This window comes from Palaemon carinicauda, chromosome 40 (assembly GCF_036898095.1).
Source record: "Palaemon carinicauda isolate YSFRI2023 chromosome 40, ASM3689809v2, whole genome shotgun sequence".
Taxonomy (NCBI): domain Eukaryota; kingdom Metazoa; phylum Arthropoda; class Malacostraca; order Decapoda; family Palaemonidae; genus Palaemon; species Palaemon carinicauda.
Genome location: NC_090764.1, coordinates 19,084,564 through 19,105,411, shown reverse-complemented (window position 1 = coordinate 19,105,411; position 20,848 = coordinate 19,084,564). Strand labels below are relative to the sequence as shown.

The following is a 20,848-nucleotide window of genomic DNA, read 5'->3' as shown; positions in this document are numbered from 1 at the left end:
AAAAGGAGGGGGGGCACTATCTTGTTTCTTGAACCAGAAAGAGGAATGATGTAATATCTAATTTGACTGAGAGCCATTACGTTTCTAACCGTGCCCCCCCCCCTCTCTCTCTCTCTCTCTCTCTCTCTCTCTCTCTCTCTCTCTCTCTCTCTCTCATATTTTCCTCAACTCTCTACTTCCAATCACATTTCTTTTCGACTTAATCATATACTTGCACATCAGCAAAGAAATTCCATTTCCTCATTAGTGTCGTAATCTCTCTGTCTCTCTCTCTCTCTCTCTCTCTCTCTCTCTCTCTCTCTCTCTCCTCTCTCTCTCTCTCTCTCTCTCTCTCTCTAAAGCTGGTAGAAATAATTTTCGATGATTTAACCACCAGGAACTACTGATTGATTGCTTAAATCAACAATTAATAAAGAGGTTTAATATACTCATTTCCGACAGGAGAGAGAGAGAGAGAGAGAGAGAGAGAGAGAGAGAGAGAGAGAGAGAGAGAGAGAGAGAGAGAGAGAGATAAATTATATAAACTATTTGAATAAATTTCATTTTTGAATATCTTAAAATCAATCAAATTTACGTCAATAAAAATAATTCCTATACAAAAAAAAATGTCCATATGGAAATATGCCTGAAGAGAGAGAGAGAGAGAGAGAGAGAGAGAGAGAGAGAGAGGAGAGAGAGAGAGAGAGAGAGGAGAGAGAGAGAGAGATAAATAATATAAACTATTTGAATAAATTTGATTTCGAATATCTTAAAATCAATCACATAAAAATGCCCATATGGAAATATGCCTGAGAGAGAGAGAGAGAGGAGAGAGAGAGAGAGAGAGAGAGAGAGGAGAGAGAGAGAGAGAGAGAGAGGGAGAGAGAGAGAGAGGTGGTAAATAATATTAACAATTTGGATAAATTTGATTTTGAATATTTTGAAATCAATCACATAAAAAATGCCCATATGGAAATATGCCGGAGAGAGAGAGAGAGAGAGAGAGAGAGGAGAGAGAGAGAGAGAGAGAGAGAGAGAGAGAGAGAGAGAGAGAGAGAGAGAGAGATTCTAGGTACCACCACAATACATCACTATACATTCCTTGTAAATAATCTTAAATGTCATATATACCTTAATATCTACATATACAAACATACATAAACATAAGCGAGTATGAATATGCATGTATATGCACATACACAATGTCATTGCCCCCCCCTCGACGTCACTCTGTAGTGACTAAAAGCGTTGGGGTGGCGGCTGCTGCTGCGGGGTTTGGGGAAGAGACTGGGCCTTTTTGTGAGTTCCGCTCATGTGGGCCCTCAGCGAGTTCAGGGAGGCGTATATGCGATGGCACACGGGGCACTGCATACTCTGGCGGGGCCCGTGCATGTCCCGCAGGTGAGTTTTGAGCACATACTTATTACAGAGGATTTTCCCGCACACGCCGCAGGCCACTTCCTCTCCCGTGGGGGGGCGTGTGCGGGCGATGGGCGAGGGGCCGTACCCGAGGCTCGTCAGGGCCAAGGACGTCGGGGTGTCGACCATATTGGCATAACCTAGAGGGGAACATCCCTCTAAGCCCAGCAGGCCATGATACCCACCGCCACTGCTCCCCTCCAACGGAGGTTGCTGATGCTGCTGCTGATGCTGCGAGGGACTGTTAACCCCGGGAGGTCGCAAACCGAGGAGGAGGCCACTTGCGACCGCAGGCTGGAGAGGAGGTTGGCCCCTGGCCCGACAGCCCCGCCGCCGGGAGAGAAGGAGGTCGTGGAAGGCGAGGAGAAGGAGGACGACAGAGCCAACGACGCCGGTGTCGAAAGGAGGGCGCTGGAAGTGGTAATGTCCAAGGCGGAGGAAGGGCGGACGCTACTCAGGGTGGTGGTGGGAGTGTTGCTACTACTGCTCCCGCCAGCGTTGGCAATCTCCAGGGAGGGGGTGGAGGTGGTGGAGAGGATGGTGGAGGGAGGTAGGGGGAGGGGGACACCTCTGCGTCGCCAGCGTCGTCGTCGACCCGACCTCATACTTAGGGGAGAGGAGTGGCGTGTGGATGCCCAGCCTTCCCGTCGACGGCACTGCCCCTGAAACAGCCGACCATTGGTGTAAGAGACGCCGAAGGCTGGGAGGGCGCTGGGGGGCATTGATGATGACCTCTCATAACCACCTCAACACAACCCAACATTTTTTTTTTTTTAACTTTTTCCTATTTTGACATATTCCTCTACTTTATCATTTATCACTAAATAGAGAATACTGATTCCCACCAGTTTACTAAAAAAAACACGAGATCAAGACTAAAAAATGGCAAATATACAAAGACATACATACGTACATACATACAAATACACATTAAAGAGAAAAATATCTTAATAATACACACGTACAAAAATATGTCCTTTTTTTTCAAGCCAGAAATGAAGGGAACAGTTTCATGGCATCTTAAGATCTACGGACTGGTCTGTATCTAAAAGTTCATTCTTTGTTCATTTGACAAACAATGTTGCTAAATGTGATGTCCTTTGGACAAACAAACAGATGTTGCTAAAGGTGAATGTTCCTTTGACAAACAAACAGATGTTGCTAAATGTGATGTCTGTCCCTTTGACAAACAAAAATGTTGCTAAATGTGAATGTCCCTTTAACAAAAAAACAGATGTTGCTAAATGTGAACGTCCCTTTGACAAACAAACAGATGTTGCTAAATGTGAATGCCCCTTTGACAAACAAACATGTTTCTAAATGTGAATGTTCCTTTGACAAACAAACAGATGTTGCTAAATGTAATGCCTGTCCTTTGACAAACAAACAGATGTTGCTAAATGTGAATGTCCCTTTGACAAACAAAAATGTTGCTAAATGTGAATGTCCCTTTAACAAAAAAACAGATGTTGCTAAATGTGAACGTCCCTTTGACAAACAAACAGATGTTGCTAAATGTGAATGCCCCTTTGACAAACAAACATGTTTCTAAATGTGAATGTTCCTTTGACAAACAAACAGATGTTGCTAAATGTAATGCCTGTCCTTTGACAAACAAACAGATGTTGCTAAATGTGAATGTCCCTTTGACAAACAAAAATGTTGCTAAATGTGAATGTCCCTTTAACAAAAAAACAGATGTTGCTAAATGAGAACGTCCCTTTGACAAACAAACAGATGTTGCTAAATGTGAATGTCCCTTTGACAAACAGACGTTGCTAAATGTGAATGTCCCTTTGACAAACAAACAGATGTTGCTAAATGTGATGTCTGTCCCTTTGACAAAAAAACAGATAGTTTCAAAATATGAATGTTCCTTTAACAAACAGATGTTGCTAAATGTGATGTCCCTTTAACAAACAAACATGTTTCTAAATGTGAATGTCCCTTTAACAAACAAACATGTTTCTAAATGTGAATGTCCCTTTGACAAACAGATGTTTCAAAATGTGATGTCCCTTTGACAAACAGATGTTGCTAAATGTGAATGTCCCTTTGACAAACATGTTTCTAAATGTGAATGTCCCTTTGACAAACATGTTTCTAAATGTGATGTCCCTTTAACAAACAAACATGTTTCTAAATGTGAATGTCCCTTTGACAAACAGATGTTTTAAAATGTGATGTCCTTTTGACAAACAGATGTTGCTAAATGTGAATGTCCCTTTGACAAACATGTTTCTAAATGTGAATGTCCCTTTGACAAACAAACAGATGTTGCTAAATGTGAATGTCCCTTTGACAAACAAACAGATGTTGCTAAATGTGAATGTCCCTTTGACAAAAAAACAGATGTTACTAAATATGAATGTCCCTTTGACAAACTGATGTTGCTAAAGGTGAATCTCCCCTTGACAAACAGATGTTGCTAAATGTGAATGTCCCTTTGACAAACAAAAAGATGTTGCTAAATGTGAATGTCCCTTTGACAAACAAACAGATGTTGCTAAATGTGATGCCCCTACACTAATGCGGTGATGTTTACAATGCCTAAAAGCTACTGGAAAATGCTAAAGAGTCAACAATGAAGAGACAATTACATTCCATACAAATAGTTAAAAAAAGACATTGAGTCTGTTAATGGTAACAAGTGTATTGATTTGCACGTCGCTAAGCACGCGGTGAGTAGGGCTAAGCTCTCTGTGTAAGTGTGTAGGAACCTTTCCATTAACTAATGGCTTAATGTTTCCTTTGGTTTAAAAAGTACACATGAAAACAAAAAAACTTTCCAACACACTGTTTATGAATAAATGCAAAACTACAAAATCCCCCGACCCTCCAAGATCATCCCATTTCATCTTTCCCTCCTCACCCTTGCAATTGTGACTTCATGTCCCTCCAAATTTTCCCCTTTGGAGGAATGAAATAAAGTCCCTCTAATTTCTCCATTTTTTGAGGAATGAAAAAAAGCCCCTTCAATTTCTCCTTTCAATGGAATGAAAAAAAAAGTCCCTCCAATTTCTCCACTTTTGAGGAATGAAAAAAGCCCCTTCAATTTCTCCTTTCAATGGAATGAAAAAAAAAAAGTCCCTCCAATTTCTCCACTTTTGAGGAGTGAAAAATGTCCCTCCAAGATCTGTCCTCTGGAGGAATGAAAAAATGTCCCTCAAATATCTCTCTTCTGGAGGGATGAAAAGAAAAAAAAAAACTCAAAAATCTCCCCTCTGGAGTAATGAAAAAAGTCCCTCGAAAATCTCCCCTTCGGAGGAATGAAAAAATTCCCTCCAAGTTCTCCCCTTTGGAGGAATGAAAAAAAAAAATTCCCAGAGCAAAGGCTCGTTACTGTAACTGCTACGTCCTCAGTGTTTTCCTAAAGAGAGCGGCGATAGTAGCAGCATCAGCGGGATCCCCGGAGGACAGGGGTCCCGGCGGGCCCTCGTGCATCTGGTAGAAGTGAGGCTGGGGATGGAGGTCTTCCCTTATCATGACGGTCGGTGGGGAGGGAAATTCGTCCGGGAGGAACTTCATGGCCTGCTGTTGAACCTGCTGTGGCTGGGGAGTAGGACCAAGAGGCTGTAGAAGTTGCTGTTGCTGTTGTTGTTGCTGCTGCTGTAACAGTTGCTGCTCCTCCTGCTGCTGTTGTTGTTGCTGGTGTTGTTGCTGCTGCTGAAGGAGATGATGGTGATGTGGGTTCGCTGCCGACAGCCCGAGATGGAAGGGGTGCCCCATCAAGGCGGAGTTCCTTCGACGGACGACGCCCGTCGGATGCGAGTTACTCCGATGGACCTGCAAGCTGTTGAGGGAGCTGTACTGCCGCCCGCACAAATCGCAACCGAATTTGGCGCCCCTGTTCAGGTGCATGTCTCTTTCGTGCTTCTTCAGGTTGTACCGGTTGCTGCACAGTTTGCCGCAAAACCGGCACACGTTAGCCTCCTCCACCTCACCTGCAACACGAAGAAAACAGGTGAGGTGAGGGGGGTTGGCCCAACTTGCGCAGTGAGGGAGAGGGGTACGGGGAGGAGGAGTAAGGAGGAGGAGGAGGGGGGAAGGTGTTGGGGGGTTGAGGCAGGCGTGCAAAAGCTGTGTGTGTTTGTTTGTGCGAGGCAGGCAAGACAGCTCTCAGGCAACATCACAACAAGATCAATAAATTCAATAATGCTGAAGGAAACATGAACCCCCAAACATGGAGAAATGTTAAAACAAATAAACATGAGAGAATACGCTTTGGAAAAACCGCAAACTGAACATAGAGGGATGTTAAAACAAAAATAAACATGAGAGAATACGCTTTGGAAAAACCGCAAATCCAACATAGGGAAATGTTAAAACAAAAATAAACATGAGAGAATACGGTTTGGAAAAACCGAAAACTGAACATTGAGAAATGTTAGACCAAATATACACGAGAGAATACGCTTTGGAAAAACCGAAAACCGAACATAAGAGACATGTTAGAACAAAAATAAACATGAGAGAATATGCTATGGAAAAACCGAAAACTGAACATAGAGAAATGTTAAATAAAGAAAAACATGAGAGAATACGCTTTGGAAAAACCGAAAACTGAACATAGAGAAATGTTAGAACAAAAATAAACATGAGAGAATACGCTTTGGAAAAACCGAAAACTGAATATAAAGAAATGTTAAATAGAGGATAAACATGAGAGAATACGCTTCGGAAAAACCGCAAACTGAACACAAGAGAAATGTTAGAACAAAAAGACATGAGAGAATACGCTTTGGAAAAACCGAAAACTGAACACAAGAGAAATGTTAGAACAAAAATAAACATGAGAGAATACGCTTTGGAAAAACCGAAAACTGAACACAAGAGAAATGTTAGAACAAAAATAAACATGAGAGAATACGCTTTGGAAAAACCGAAAACTTAACATAGAGAAATGTTAAATAGAGGATAAACATGAGAGAATACGCTTTGGAAAAACCGCAAACTGAACACAAGAGAAATGTTAGAACAAAAATAGACATGAGAGAATACGCTTTGGAAAAACCGCAAACTGAACACAAGAGAAATGTTAGAACAAAAATAAATATGAGAGAATACGCTTTGGAAAAACCGAAAACTGAAAAGATCATAACACCAGTTTCGTTACAGATGTAATATGCATGAGCACGTTCAAAATCATCCGGTGTATTTGAACAATGGAATGTTATTATCACGAAGAGAATACATCATAATGAAGTTATACAAACAGATGGTTTCAAAATCTGATTCCTTGAAACCTAGAACAGATTTTGAACACACCAAACATTACAGATTAAACTCAAGACCAGATTTGGCAGATTAGACTCATAAAGAAAAACACTGTTAATTGGTTTAGGAAAGAAATAAATCCGGGACCATTTTCTGATGAAAAAAATATGACCTAATTTTCGGATAACCTGACATTACCTCACAAGCTAGCTTTTATTATATTTCCTTAAATAATAAAGAAATCATATGATAAAAATCCTTATTTGAAGGAAATACATAAAATACTGAAGAAGTGTAATAAACAAAAGTGAAAATACATAAAATACATTCTTTAAAAGGAAATATTTAGTTAAATTAGTCGCAATATAGCAAATACGTAATTAAAGAAAAATAAAATTTCAATGCAGGGTTGCCATGTTGGCCTTTTTCAGGCCAAAATCTCAAAATTTGGCTTTTTCGTGCTATATACCTAAATTTGGCCTTTTTGAAATTGTTTAGCCTTAAATGGTATATTTTAGGCCATTTTCTACTATTAGGTTGGCCTTTTAAAGCTGCAGTTGATCAGACGTTGGCCTTTTCTCATTTTGGAAAACTTGGCAACCCTGTTTCAATGACAGATTGACTTTGGAGGAAAAAAAAATCGTGCAAAAAAAAAAAAAAATAAAATAAATAAATAAATAAATAAATAAATAAATACAAACAATAGGCAACTGCTTCCAAGCCTGGAGGCCAGGATGATTTAAGCTTGAAGCATTAATCCAAGAGATCATTTTGCGAAATGTCAAAAGATCACCCTCGCAGTAGTTGCAAGCAACGATTTTGTATATTTTTGAGCAGTACGTATACCTACCTACGTCTCTCTCTCTCTCTCTCTCTCTCTCTCTCTCTCTCTCTCTCTCTCTCTCTCTCTCTCTCTCTCTCTCTCTCTCTCTCTCAAAAATTAAAATTTATTAGGAATTTTTCCCTCCTTCCCAAAGATCAAAATGTTAAACAGTAACTAAGAGCATAACTGGTACTGGGTAACTCTATTTTTCATTATTATTATTGATATTATTATTATTATTATTATCATTATTATTATCATTATCATCATCATCATCATCATTATTATTATTATTATTATAACTATACTTGATTTTTTTAATGAGACGCATTTGCACAGACTCGCAGTGGTGCCCTTTTAGCTCGGAGAAGTTTCCCCAACTAGCTGATTAGTTAGAATTATCTTGTACAACCAATCAGGTAGCAGGAAACTTTTCCGAGCTAAAAGGGCAACCCTACGAGTCAGTGCAAATGTGTCTACTAAAAAAAAAAAAAATTAAGTATAGCTAAACTACAACCCTATTTGGAAAAGAAGGATGATGTAAGCCCAAGGCTTCCAACAGGGAAAATTAGCCTGATGAAGAAAGGAAATACGGAAATAAATAAGTGATATGTGAAGGAATGAACAATTAAAATAAAAATATTTTATCTGCTGAGTCATCAGCAGCCACTGCCTGGCCCTCCCTGGTCCTAGCTTGGGCGCTGATTATATAATATATGGTCAGTCTCTAGGGCATTGTCCTGATTGCTAGGGCAATGTCACTGTCCCTTGCCTATGCTATTCATGAGCGACCTTAAAACATTAAAACAGATATTTCATACATATAAACTATAAAAAGAACTTTTGAACTTCCAGCAAGAAAACAATTCCCGTTGGTTCATATCTCACAAGACATCAATACTCCTCCTATATTATTAATTGAGTTATTTAAAGAAAATTAATCATTGCTCCACTCGTGAAGTTGAAAACGAGACACAAAAACCAATGTGGATGGATGTCCTAATCAAATCCAGCGATTGTAATAACTCGGTGTCAATCAATTTCAAATTAATGATAGAGCGGCCATTCTGACATTATCATCATTATTACTAGCCAAGATAGAAGCCTAGTTCAAAATCAGGATGCTATAAGCCCAGGGCTCCAACAGGGAAAAATAGCCCAGTGAGGAAAGGAAACAAGGATATAAATAAATGATATAAGTAATGAAAAATTAAATATAAAACATCTTAAAAAACATTAATAACATTAAAACAGATAATTCATATACAGACTATGAAAAGACTTATGTCAGCCTGTTCAACAAAAAAACATTTGCTCCAAGTTGCAGAAATAAGTATCGAATTTCACATATCAGAAGTATAAAAAAGGAAGGATTGTTTGATAAGTTGATCATTTAGTTGAAAGATGAAGGATTAAAGGAGTCCCTGGGGACGAAGGAGCCATATCATGGAAAAATGTAATGTTTAAGAAATTATCTTTAAAAAATATCACTTGTACACTCATTAAAATAAAATACGTACTTTACAAAAATGTATTAATAATCAAATAAAAATAATATAGGTTGAGAATCATAGGGTGCTTCTAAATCACAAATCCGATATTTCAATATAAGGCCAACTCTTTCCCCTCTTGCTCGACTGACAATAACATATTATCACAATCATCCTCAAATCTAGTTAAGATTGCGTCAGAAAACTTGAAGGCCACGTAATAATATCATATCTATAGTGCCTTTGCATTTCTTTATTATTGCGAAAGAACAGGGGGCGGGGGAGCAGTCTCCTCTCTTTCCCTCTCTTAACAAATTTGAGACTCTTTTCAAATATAAAGTGGTGTCAATTTCTCCTTTCTCACACATAAGGGTAGATGGTAAGCAGCTCTTCTAGGAGGACACTCCAAAATCAAATCATTGTTCTCTAGTCTTGGGTAGTGTCATAGCTTCTGTACCATGGTCTTCCCCTGTCTTGGGTTAGAGCTCTCTTGCTTGAGGGTACACTCTGGCACACTATTCTATCTTATTTCTCTTCCTCGTGTTTTGTTATAGTTTTTATAGTTTATTTAAGAAATATTTATTTTAATATCGTTACAACTAAGATATTTCATTTTTTATTGTTTCCATTCCTCACTGGGCTATTTTCCCTATTGGAGCTCCTGGGCTTATACTATTCTGCTTTTCCAACTAGGGTTGTAGCTTTACAAGTGATAATAATAATAATAATAATAATGCAACAAATCTTCCATAGAGTATGCCCTACAAAACCACCGGTAAATGAGGTATACCAAAAAGCAATTTCCCATACAATACCCAGGTAATATATCTCCCAGTGTATCCATACAAAACCACCAGTAAATGGGGTATACCAAAAAGAAATTTCCTATACAGTACCCAGGTAACAAATCTCCCATAGTGTATCCATACAAAATCACCAGTAAATGGGGTATACCAAAGAGCTATTTCCCATACAGTCCCTAAGTAACAAATCTCCCAGTGTATCCATACAAAATCACCAGTAAATGGGGTACACCAAAGAGCTATTTCTCATACAGTCCCTAAGTAACAAATCTCCCAGTGTATCCATACAAAATCACTAGTAAATGGGGTATACCAAAGAGCTATTTCCCATACAGTCCCTAAGTAACAAATCTCCCAGTGTATCCATACAAAATCACCAGTAAATGGGGTATACCAAAAAGCAATTTCCCATACAATACCCAGGTAACAAATCTCCCACACAATATCCATACAAAACCACCAGTAAATGGGGTATACCAAAAAGAAATTTCCCATACAATACCCAGGTAAATCTCCCATACAACATTCCATATAAATGAGGGATACCAATACGCAATTTCACTGGTCAAAATCGTAGGGAACAATTATGGAAATGTAATCTGTATAAATTAGTATTATAAGGCTCTTTGGAACAGGACCTCGAAAAGTAGTAGTAGTAGTAGTAGTAGTAGTAGTAGTAGTAGTAGTAGTAAAAAAAAAGAAAAAAAAAGAAGAAAAAAAAATTACTGAACAAAATGTTGCAATCGTTTGGTTATGGAAAAATGCTTTGCATACGACCGAATACAAGATAATATTTTCAAATGTATATCTATTTACAATTAGAGATATCACAGCTAAATGATAGTCATATATCGCCTTCAGAGACTTTATGGACCAAAGTCTTAAACGTAACTTGACAAAGCTACGAGCTAAATCTAAAAGCAATGTAATAGGAATCTTAAACCTAACGTGATTTCTCTCCACTGTACGTCAAGCCATCATTTCATTTTAAGTGTCAATTTCTAAACAATTTGAGTTTATTCCCATACCAATTCAAGCTTATCATTCACAGACTCGTTCCAATACTATTTACTTACTGAAAGATTCAAGAACGTAAGTAATTTATTCAAAAACGTTTACCAGATATAAGTGGATGAGTTGGTTATCCGCAATACCTACCGATTGAGCATTGTAGAATAACAATGATATCAATTTTATGAATAAAAAAGAAGAGGAAATAACTCTTAAAAGGAAAAAAAAAAGATAAGATTATCACAGTTAGTCAAGAAACGTTATTCCAGCATCCATTGTTCGTCTATGTAATTCACTTAAAGGATAGAAGAGACTCTTCAGCTATGGTAAGCAGCTCTTCTAGAAGAACACTCCAAAATCAAACCACTGTTCTCTAGTCTTGGGTAGTGCCATAGTATCTATACCATGGTCTTCCACTGTCTTGGCCTAGAGTTCTCTTGCTTGAAGGTACACTCAGGCACACTATTCTATCTTATTTCTCTTCCTCGAGATCTGGTAAAGTTTTTATAGTTCATATAAGAAATATCTATTTCAATATTGCTACTGTTCTTAGAATATTTCATTTCTCCTTGTTTCCTTTCCTCACCGGGTTATTTTCCCCGTTGGAGCACCTGGGCTTATAGCATCCTGCTTTTCTAACTAGGGTTGTAGCTTAGCAAGTAATAATAATAATAATAATAATAATAATAATAATAATAATAATATTCATCATCATCAGCATCATCATTATCTGAAGCTATGTAACACAGCATGAATGCACGTGCATTCTGTATTCATTCTTGTGCATTGCCACATCATATCATATATGTGTACAGAAAATGTTTCAATGTAGTGTATTTGATGACTGAGGTGTACCAGTAAGTATATTTCATCTAGTGTATTTGATGGTTAGGAGTGTATTATTATGTATATTCTATCCACAATTCGGTTTCGTCGCAATCTTCAATATCTGCTTCAACAAATTAATTTATTCCTTTGAAAAAATTTCCAAATAAAATTACAATCTGGAAGGATATCCATTACAAATCCTTCCATACTGGCCACACACACGCACGCACACACACACACCTACACTCACATCCCCCAAGCCCTGTAGACGTCATCTTTAAAGGTTCCCCAACCTTGAATATCACCGAAGCTTCTATTCCCTTTAGGTCCCATTACGACAGACATCCCCACCAATTTCTCTATTTTCATTCAACTTTTTCCTCCCTCACTAACCCCCCCCCCCCCTACCCCTCTATCCCCCAAAAACCCATTCCAGAGCTTTCCTTCTCCCTCTCGACGGCTGGAAATTTTATAAAGCTCAAATTTCCACTTTGGACATATGAACATTAATTCCATGGGGGGAAAAGGAAAAAAAAATATTAAAGAGTGGTTTGCCAGCTATACCCCCACAATACGCCTCTCTTTAAAAAAAAAATTCTTTTGTCATATTTACTTAAAGCCGCTATGCCTTTCATAAATATGCCACACGGGGCAACGACCTCTCTCTCTCTCTCTCTCTCTCTCTCTCTCTCTCTCTCTCTCTCTCTCTCTCTCTCTCTCTCTCTCTCTCATAACTATCCAGCGTTGCTAATTCTGACGGTAATGCATCCACAGCATTCCATCAATCATGTTTAACGTTTCAACCTGAATAAAGAGACATCTCTTAAATTAGGTCATCTCTCTCTCTCTCTCTCTCTCTCTCTCTCTCTCTCTCTCTCTCTCTCTCTCTCTCTCTCTCTAACATCAAACTCCTTCTCTCGACCTTAAAGCAACGCCTTGGGCCTCTACAATTCTCACAAATATAAATTTTAGGCCTATGAATATCAGGGAGACAAATTACTCTGAAGAAAAGGTAATGGATAAATTTATTCATTTGTTAAGAAAGATGATATATATATATATATATATATATATATATATATATATATATATATATATATATATATATATATATATATATATATATACACACATATATATATATATATATATATATATATATATATATATATCATCATCTTGATAATAGCTGTAATTCAAGAGAGAAACGGGTAGCGAAGAACAGAAGCTTAAACTACTACTACTTTCTTTCTCTCTCTCTTTAATATATATATATATATATATATATATATATATATATATATATATATATATATATATATATATAGTATATATACACACACATTTATATCAGTAACACTCGTGATTTTAATTAATGTAAATATCAAACACGATGGCATCAGAGTCATTCTGGCTGGCATTCAATATCGAATTGTACCTTTGGGAAAATATATCCACTCGAAATTCATTTATGATAAATTCCTTTGGCTGGGCAAGAATTTGGTATCAGATGCCACCGTGGTTGATATATATATATATATATATATATATATATATATATATATATATATATATATATATATATATATATATATATATATATATATATATATATATATATATATATATATAATCTCTTCATTATAGTTGTCTCTCAACCTCAATATCTCAATCCAAGTTAGTCAATCAATACATAAAAAGTTGTTACTGTTTTTAGATTGATTTATTAATTTTTTCTCATCATTTATCTATTTCCTTATTTCCTTTCCTCACTGGGCTATTTTTCCTATTGGAGCCCTCGGGCTTATAGCATCTTAATTTTCAAACTAGGGTTGTAGCTTGGATAGTAGTAGTAGTAATAATAATTATAATAGTTATAATAATAATAATAATAATAATAATAATAATAATAATAATAATAAAACTACAATTCAGTTATGTAAGGTCTTAGACATTATAAAGATGACCCACAACGTAATTTCTAACTCTTATTTATCATTCTGTAACCAATTTCTAAGTCAGAACAGACATCATTGACTGTTGTTGGCCAAATGTGCACGTAAATCTCCCGTTTCAGAATTATTTCAGGAAATATCATTAAAAAATACGTTTTTTTCTTTTATTTAGAATAAAAAAAAATATGTACATAGAATGTTGATTATTATTACAAAAAAAAATCACACTTGATTAGTTTCTGGCGTCAAAAACAATAACTTGAGAGAGAGAGAGAGAGAGAGAGAGAGAGAGAGAGAGAGAGAGAGAGAGAGAGAGAGAGAGAGAGAGAGAACTCATATCCGCGTCCAATAGCTCTTCTCGAAAAAAAAAAAAAAAAACTTGCGCACTAAACAGGGTCATATTGAAGTCTCGTAAAAATTTGAAGAATTACTTATTTTACTTGGCAGTAAATTGATGTATCACAAGTTATGAGTTTTTAATAAAATTATTCACAGTTTTCTAGAAACAAAATGTGGCTAATTCGTGAAATTTCCGATTCCCTAAATCGCATTTTCAAGGTAACTAACAGCAATGACTCATTATTTTTTCATTCAATTTAAATGTTTAGAAACTTAAGTCACTACCTTTCAAAACATATCTTCCTACCGGATAATCATATATATTTTATTATAAATGTGTTGATCATTCAAGTAATAACAAATCTACATAATCTGAAGTGGTTTCGAGTGATAATCCCCACCCCCAAGGGCTGTTCGAGTGACTGGGGTTGTCACTCAGTGTGATGTGGGGATAATAAGCGAAGACAATAAAATATACATTGACTGTTCGATGGAAATTTTGAGCAAATGGTTATGAATCACCTGTCCACAAATAATTCTATGGCTTCAGGATTCTGAATTGGCTTCACTACCAAGTTGGAGAGTCCATTAGGTCAAGTAATCCCTGAGACCCAAGATTTTTATTTGGCTCCAATATCAGGCTGGGGATTCCATTAGCTCCAGTATCTCTGGAGACCAGGCTTTTTATTGAGCTTCAATACCAGATCGAGGAATCTATTAGCCCCACCATCCTTGGAGACCAGGATTTTTATTTCGCTCCAATAACAGGTTGGAGAGTCTATTAGCTCCAGCATTCCTGGAGACCAGGACTTTTACTGAGCTCCAATACCAGGCTGGAGATTCTATTAGCTCCAGCATTCTTAGAGACCAAGATTTTTAATGGGCTCCAATTACAGGCTGGAGAGTCTATTAGCTACAGCATTCCTGGAGAACAGGATTTTTACTGGGCTCCAATACCAGGCTGGAGATTCTATTAGCTCCAACATTCCTGGAGACCAAGATCTTTATTGGGCTCCAATACCAAGCTGAAGATTCTATTAGCTCCAGCATTCCTGGAGACCAGGATTTTTATTGGGCTCCACTACTAGGCTAGGGATTCTATTAACTCCAGTATCCCTGAAAACCACGATTTTTATTGGGCTCCAGTACCCGGCTGGAGATTCTATTAGCTCCAGCATTCCTGGAGACCAGAATTTTCATTGGGCTCCACTACCAGACTAGGGATTCTATTAACTCCAGTATCCCTGCAGAGCAGGATCTTTATTGGGCTCCAGCACCAGGCTGGAGATTCTACTAGCTCCAGCATTACTGGAGACCAGGATTTTTATTGGGCTCCACTACTAGACTAGGGATTTTATTAACTCCAGTATCCCTGTAGAGCAGGATCTTTATTGGGCTCCAGCACCAGGTTGGAGTTTCTATTAGCTCAAGTATCCCTGGCGACAAGGATTCTCATTTGGCTTCAATACCAGGCTATTGATTCTATTAGCTATAGTATTCCCGAAGACAAGGATTCTTATTGGACTTAACTACCAGGTTGGAGATTCCATTTACCTTCAGCATCCCTTGATCCTTTTCTGCACTTGCTTACGAAAGAGCAGAGCAATTCCTTTAAATTTTGGTACTGGATATGCAACCATTAAGCCAATATTCCGTAACCAGATACTAATGCCTAAAGTCTTTATTCCACTGCGATGAAAACATAACCAGTAAAAAGAATTTCCTTTTAGCCCCTAACTTTTTTCAAGAGGCAGATTCAAGTTATTTTGTTCAATACAAAACACACCATTTCTTCAAAAAATCACAAATTATTAGTAATTTGTTGTTTCGAGGTAAGTCTCTGTGTTGGAACAAACTTGTTTTTAAACATCACACATAAACTGTATGTTTACATATGCTTATAGAGAGAGAGAGAGAGAGAGAGAGAGAGAGAGAGAGAGAGAGAGAGAGAGAGAGAGAGAGAGAGAGAGAGAGAGACTGGGGGTCCTTTAAAAAACATAAACTTACCAACTCACTCTCCAGCCTCAAGAAAACTTTCATCAAAGGCATCTCCTGACTTTGTCAAAGGTGAGGTACCACACGCGAGATTATTGCAAGCGAGATCAAAGATTTGCATAAATTACACCTCATATGAAATTAGAGCCTTTCGAAATTAGGAAATTCCATGTACAATATTTATAGTAATAATCAAGACTAGTTTTTTTTATAAAAATATCTTTGAATTAACTTCAATTCTGAGTAATTCAGACAAAAAGCATCAGGAAAAAAAAAACATTAATTCAAATCAATTGACTACAAAATTTGAGACCTTTCTTCAAAAGAGTAACCAACACAACATTTCAATGACATCTTTTATCAGTAAAAATTTGTGGGATGAAAAATAAAAAATAAATCTTTCAGAGCTTATGACTTTATTATACAAAAAACGCATTAGATTTCACGGTCTTAAAATATCTCATATATCTATACAGTATATGCATCTGTTTGACAAAGGGCTTCCGGGGTAAGGACTATCTACAACTGAATGACTTTTCCCCTAAGAAGGGAGACAAAAAAAAATCTACAAAATATATCTATATAAAACTTTTACCTAAGACTCATTCCTATTTGTGATTACTGGTTGGGTGTCTTCAATCAATTCTTAATATTCATCTTCACTAAGCGATCAGTTACAGTACGTCTTAAGACAGCTGCTGGTGCCCCTGGCGACTAGCCTGCGACGGCCTCTCCCGGAAGGCCGGTGAGGTTAGGCGCGGGCTGGGCTCCTCCCCGAGAAGGTGTGAGTCGCTCGCTTGTAGAGGGCTCTGAGGAGGGGCAGGTATAGAGGTGGAGGACTGTCGGTGAACTTGCTGTTGCTGGAGGACGCGTAATCCATCTCCCGAAGATGGGAAGTAGCTGTCAAAGCCTTCCTTCTCCAGGGATACCCCATCCTCGGTCAGCGGACCACTTGTTCTTTCCACAGGTGAGGCACCGTTGTGCGGGCTGATGACGGGCATGGAAGGCTGGGGGTGTTGGGATGAGGAAGAGGAGGAGGAGGTGGTGGACGAGCTAGTGACGGTGTCACGATACCTGGAATGGTTACTGCCGCTACTGTTAGGGGGCGGAAGATGCTGTTGCTGTTGATGATGGTAAGAGGAGGAGGTACTAGAGGCGTGAGAGGAATGCATAGACGTCGAGATGGTGTTGAGTGCCATCAGCGAATTGTGCTGGTGATGCCGGTACATGGCAGCGGCGGCTGCGGCAGCCGCTGCCCTAAGGCGCCGCCTATTGCTGAGGTGCCCGTGCTGCTTGATGGAGTGGACCCGAAGGCTGTTGGCATTCTTGAAGGTGCGGCAGCAGGTAGCGCAGGTGGGGCGGGACCCCTCGTGTGTTTCGTGTTTGTCCCTGATGTGGATGCGCAGGTTGTACTTGTTGCTGAGGCGCTTGCCACAAACGGGACACGACACCGACCCACCTACAACCCCGCCCACCACCCACGCCCGCACCCCTGCAACGAGAAAGACACAAAAACACCCGGTCAGCGCCGCTTTCTTTCTTTCTCTCCCTCTCTTCCTCCTCCTCCTCTGCCTCTATTATAATAATTCGCAAAGCTACCCTAAAAGGGCTTTACCCACTACTAATGGTTTCTCTTAAGACAAGCAGCACAGCAAAACAAAAATGAAAAAAATAAAATCATGTATCAAAGGTTCAGTACTAAAAAAAAAAAAAGGTTCAGGAAAACACTGGCATTACCATTACGTCTGGCTAACTACTGAACACTACACCGTTGCTTGAACTCACTCTGGGATGTCCTTATCACATGATGCTTGAACCTCATATCATCACCAATGCCTCTGCAGCAGTGAGAAAAACCGTAGGAGCAGCAACGGGTCTTATCAATATCATTCAAGTTTCCAGGTATAGTGGGTTCTACTTTCAGATAAAATAGGACTTCATGCAGTTCTCAAAATCAAATGTACAATAGGGTTGGCTTGAGGGTATGAGGGTTTCAATGATGCATTTTTTTTTCCTTTTTTTTTTCTTTTTTGAGGTTTATGAATGATTTAGTAGATGTCATAATGCAGGTATTCTCGTTGAAGTTTCCGCAGGTAACTTTTTACTTTTTCCCATTATAATTTTTTTTTTTTTTTTTTTTGGGGGGGGGGGGGGTTTATGAATGAATTAGTTATCATAATGCAGGTACTCTCATTGAAGTTTCCGTAGGTCATTTTTTTTTATTTTTCTCCCATTATAAGCATCAGCCATTCTTAAAAAAACCTGGTGAAAATCCCAAGGTTGAGAGAGAGAGAGCATTTTGGAAGTAACCTTACCGTAACTTAATTCTAATTTGAGCCCATTTGTTACAAAGCTATTTTGATTGACAAAGATAAAGGTAATCCAATACTGATAACGTGAATATCAAAACAGAAATAAAGGTATTTAGACATCGATATTGTCAAGATCAAAACAAGAAATTGATTAAAAAAAATGTTGGAAACTACTCCGAAATAAAACAAATAAAAAGAATAATACAACGCTGGGAACAAACGACTACGAAATTCACGCAGAGAAAATTTTCTCCTTTAGAAAAGAATATAATTATTATCATTAATATTAATATTACTTTATAAGTTACAATCCTAGTTGGAAAAGCAGAATGCTATAAACCCAGGGGCTCCAACAGGGAAAATAGCCCAGTGAGGAGAGGCAACAAGGAAAAATAAAATATTTTAAGAACAGCAACAACACAGGAACCAAACGCGTTGCGCCAGGCAATGACTAGATCGGCAGCGAGGAAAGAAGGAAGTTTTCGGATCTAAAAGATTTCCTGGAGGAAGGCCGCATCCAAGGCCAGGCTTTCCGGGTGCATATTTCTCACGTGCGTCTTGAGATTGTACTTGTTACTGATTTTCTTCCTGCAGAAGGGACACACCACAGGGAGATACACGAGGGGGCTGCGTCCGTGCATCGTCATCCCTGCAACGGTACAACACAGCGTTGTCAGTGCCAGGAACGCGGCAGTAGCAGTGGCAGCAGAAGGCAACAAACAAAAGGACGAACAGGCGAACGAGTGAGTGCTTCGTCTGCGTGCATATGCGCCATAAAAAATAGAATGTGGTGCGCCGTACAAAAGGGTGAAACCATGCATAGCAATCAATTCGGGTGCCATTCATAAAAGCAGTGTTGAATCGAAGTTTAAAACGAGTGTGGGGAAAAGGAGGACGAGTTTGGGGGAGGAAGCAAGAAGAGTTTAAGGGAGGAAGGAGGACGAGTTTGGGGGAGGAAGGAGGAAGAGTTTAAGGGAAGAAGGAGGACGAGTTTGGGGGAGGAAGAGTTTAAGGGAGGAAGGAGGACGAGTTTGGGAGAGGAAGGAGGACGAGTTTGGGAGGCAGGAGGACGAGTTTGGGGGGAGGAAGGAGGACGAGTTTAGAGGAGGAAAGAGGACGAGTTTGGGGGAGAAAGGAGGACGAGCTTGGGGGAGGAAGGAGGACAAGTTTGGGAGAGGAAGGAGGACAAGTTTGGGGGAGGAAGGAGGACAAGTTTGGGAGAGGAAGGAGGACAAGTTTGGGGGAGGAAGGAGGACGAGTTTGGGGGAAGGAAGGAGGTTGAGTTTGGGAGGAGGAAGGAGGACAAGTTTAGGAAGAGGAGGAAGGACGAGTTTGGTGGAGAAAGGAGGACGAGTTTAAAGGAGGAAAGAGGACGAGTTTGTGGGAGAAAGGAGGACGAGTTTGGGGGAGAAAGAAGGACGAGCTTGGGGGAGGAGGGAGGACGAGTTTGGGAGAGGAAGGAGGACGAGTGTGAGGGAGGAAGGAGGACGATTTTGCGGGGGGGGGGGGGGGGAAGGAAGGACAAGTTTGAAAAAAAAAAATACAAAAACCTCCGGAGAAAGAGAAACAAATCTAGAAGAAATCCAGGAGAAAAATTAGCAACGTAATTAATGACACCTAAAACGTTTCCTTTCGGCGATGCGACGAACGTTTGAAGCTATGCAAGAATAAATAGTACACATAATCATTGAAAAACTTACTTTCATATACGAAAATGTGGCGTAATCGAAGGCAAGGACTAAGACAGCTGTTAACGAATGCAGGCAAGTCATTCTACATAATTATAAAACGTTTCACAACCTTCCCACGTATCAGAAGACCCCACGCTACACGGAAAACGTTATCCCAAACGTATTTAATAAACCCAAATAAAAGTGCTAAATATGTAGTTATCAAGACCCTAAAAAACTAACAACAGACCATAATGTATTCAGGGAGAGATATCCAACGAAGATACAACAACTCAAGATACTCATAGTAGACTAGATAGCGTGTCAACGTCAACTGAATTTTCCAACGACGTTAATGGGGCGTCAACATACGCCCCCGTATGGGATAGAGGTGGGGGTGGGGGCATCCCCACCGCCGTGGTGGTGTGGAGCTGTGAGAGAAGAGGTGACGAGACGGGGGTAGACGATGAGGCTACAATGCTGGAGGAGCTGCACGAATTAGAAACGTTCAACGATAGGAAACGTTGTTGTTGTTGATGGTGGTGAAGTTGGTGAGAACGTTGTTGTGGTACTTGTTGGAAATGCTGCTGCTGCTGCTGCTGTTGTTGTTGTTGCTGTTGTTGTTTCGTGTTGGAGTATCTATGGTACTGACTTATATGGCTAAAGAGCGTGTGTTTATTCTTATAGACCTTATGGCAATATTTGCACTCGTATCCGGGCGAGGTGACGGGGGCGTGCACGCAAGCCACGTGTTGCTTGAGGCTCCGACGCCCGCCCAACACCTTGTTGCACTGGCCACACCGCACCCACTCTGCAAAGGAAAAGAGAAACACCGCCCCTGTCAGTCCAAACACGGGACACTCACACACTGTCCTCAAGCCCCACAATGTCCCTTCATCCCTTTCTCTTTTTCTCTCTCTCTCTCATCTCCCTCCCTTCCAGATAAGAGATGAAAATCTGAGTTGTTCACTCTTGATACGTAGGTCATGCCAATGAATGGAAAAATA

At 39.3% G+C, this 20,848-nt stretch overlaps 1 protein-coding gene across 17 annotated transcripts in view; it reads right to left on the bottom strand.

Moving 5' to 3' along the window:
- Positions 1-20,848, bottom strand: part of LOC137631578 (protein bric-a-brac 1-like) — a 406,081-nt gene that overhangs the window by 258,790 nt on the left and 126,443 nt on the right. For 2 of the 17 annotated variants that reach the window (XM_068363420.1, XM_068363421.1), the window contains exon 6: positions 4,735-5,342. The exons of 13 other annotated variants lie outside the window; for them this stretch is intronic. In XM_068363420.1, coding sequence (XP_068219521.1) covers positions 4,750-5,342 — 593 coding nt within the window. In that variant the 3' untranslated portion in view covers positions 4,735-4,749. Of the gene's footprint in view, positions 1-4,734; positions 5,343-16,258; positions 17,352-20,848 lie in introns of those variants that run through there. 2 more of the 17 variants (XM_068363408.1, XM_068363409.1) reach the window with 1 other exon arrangement.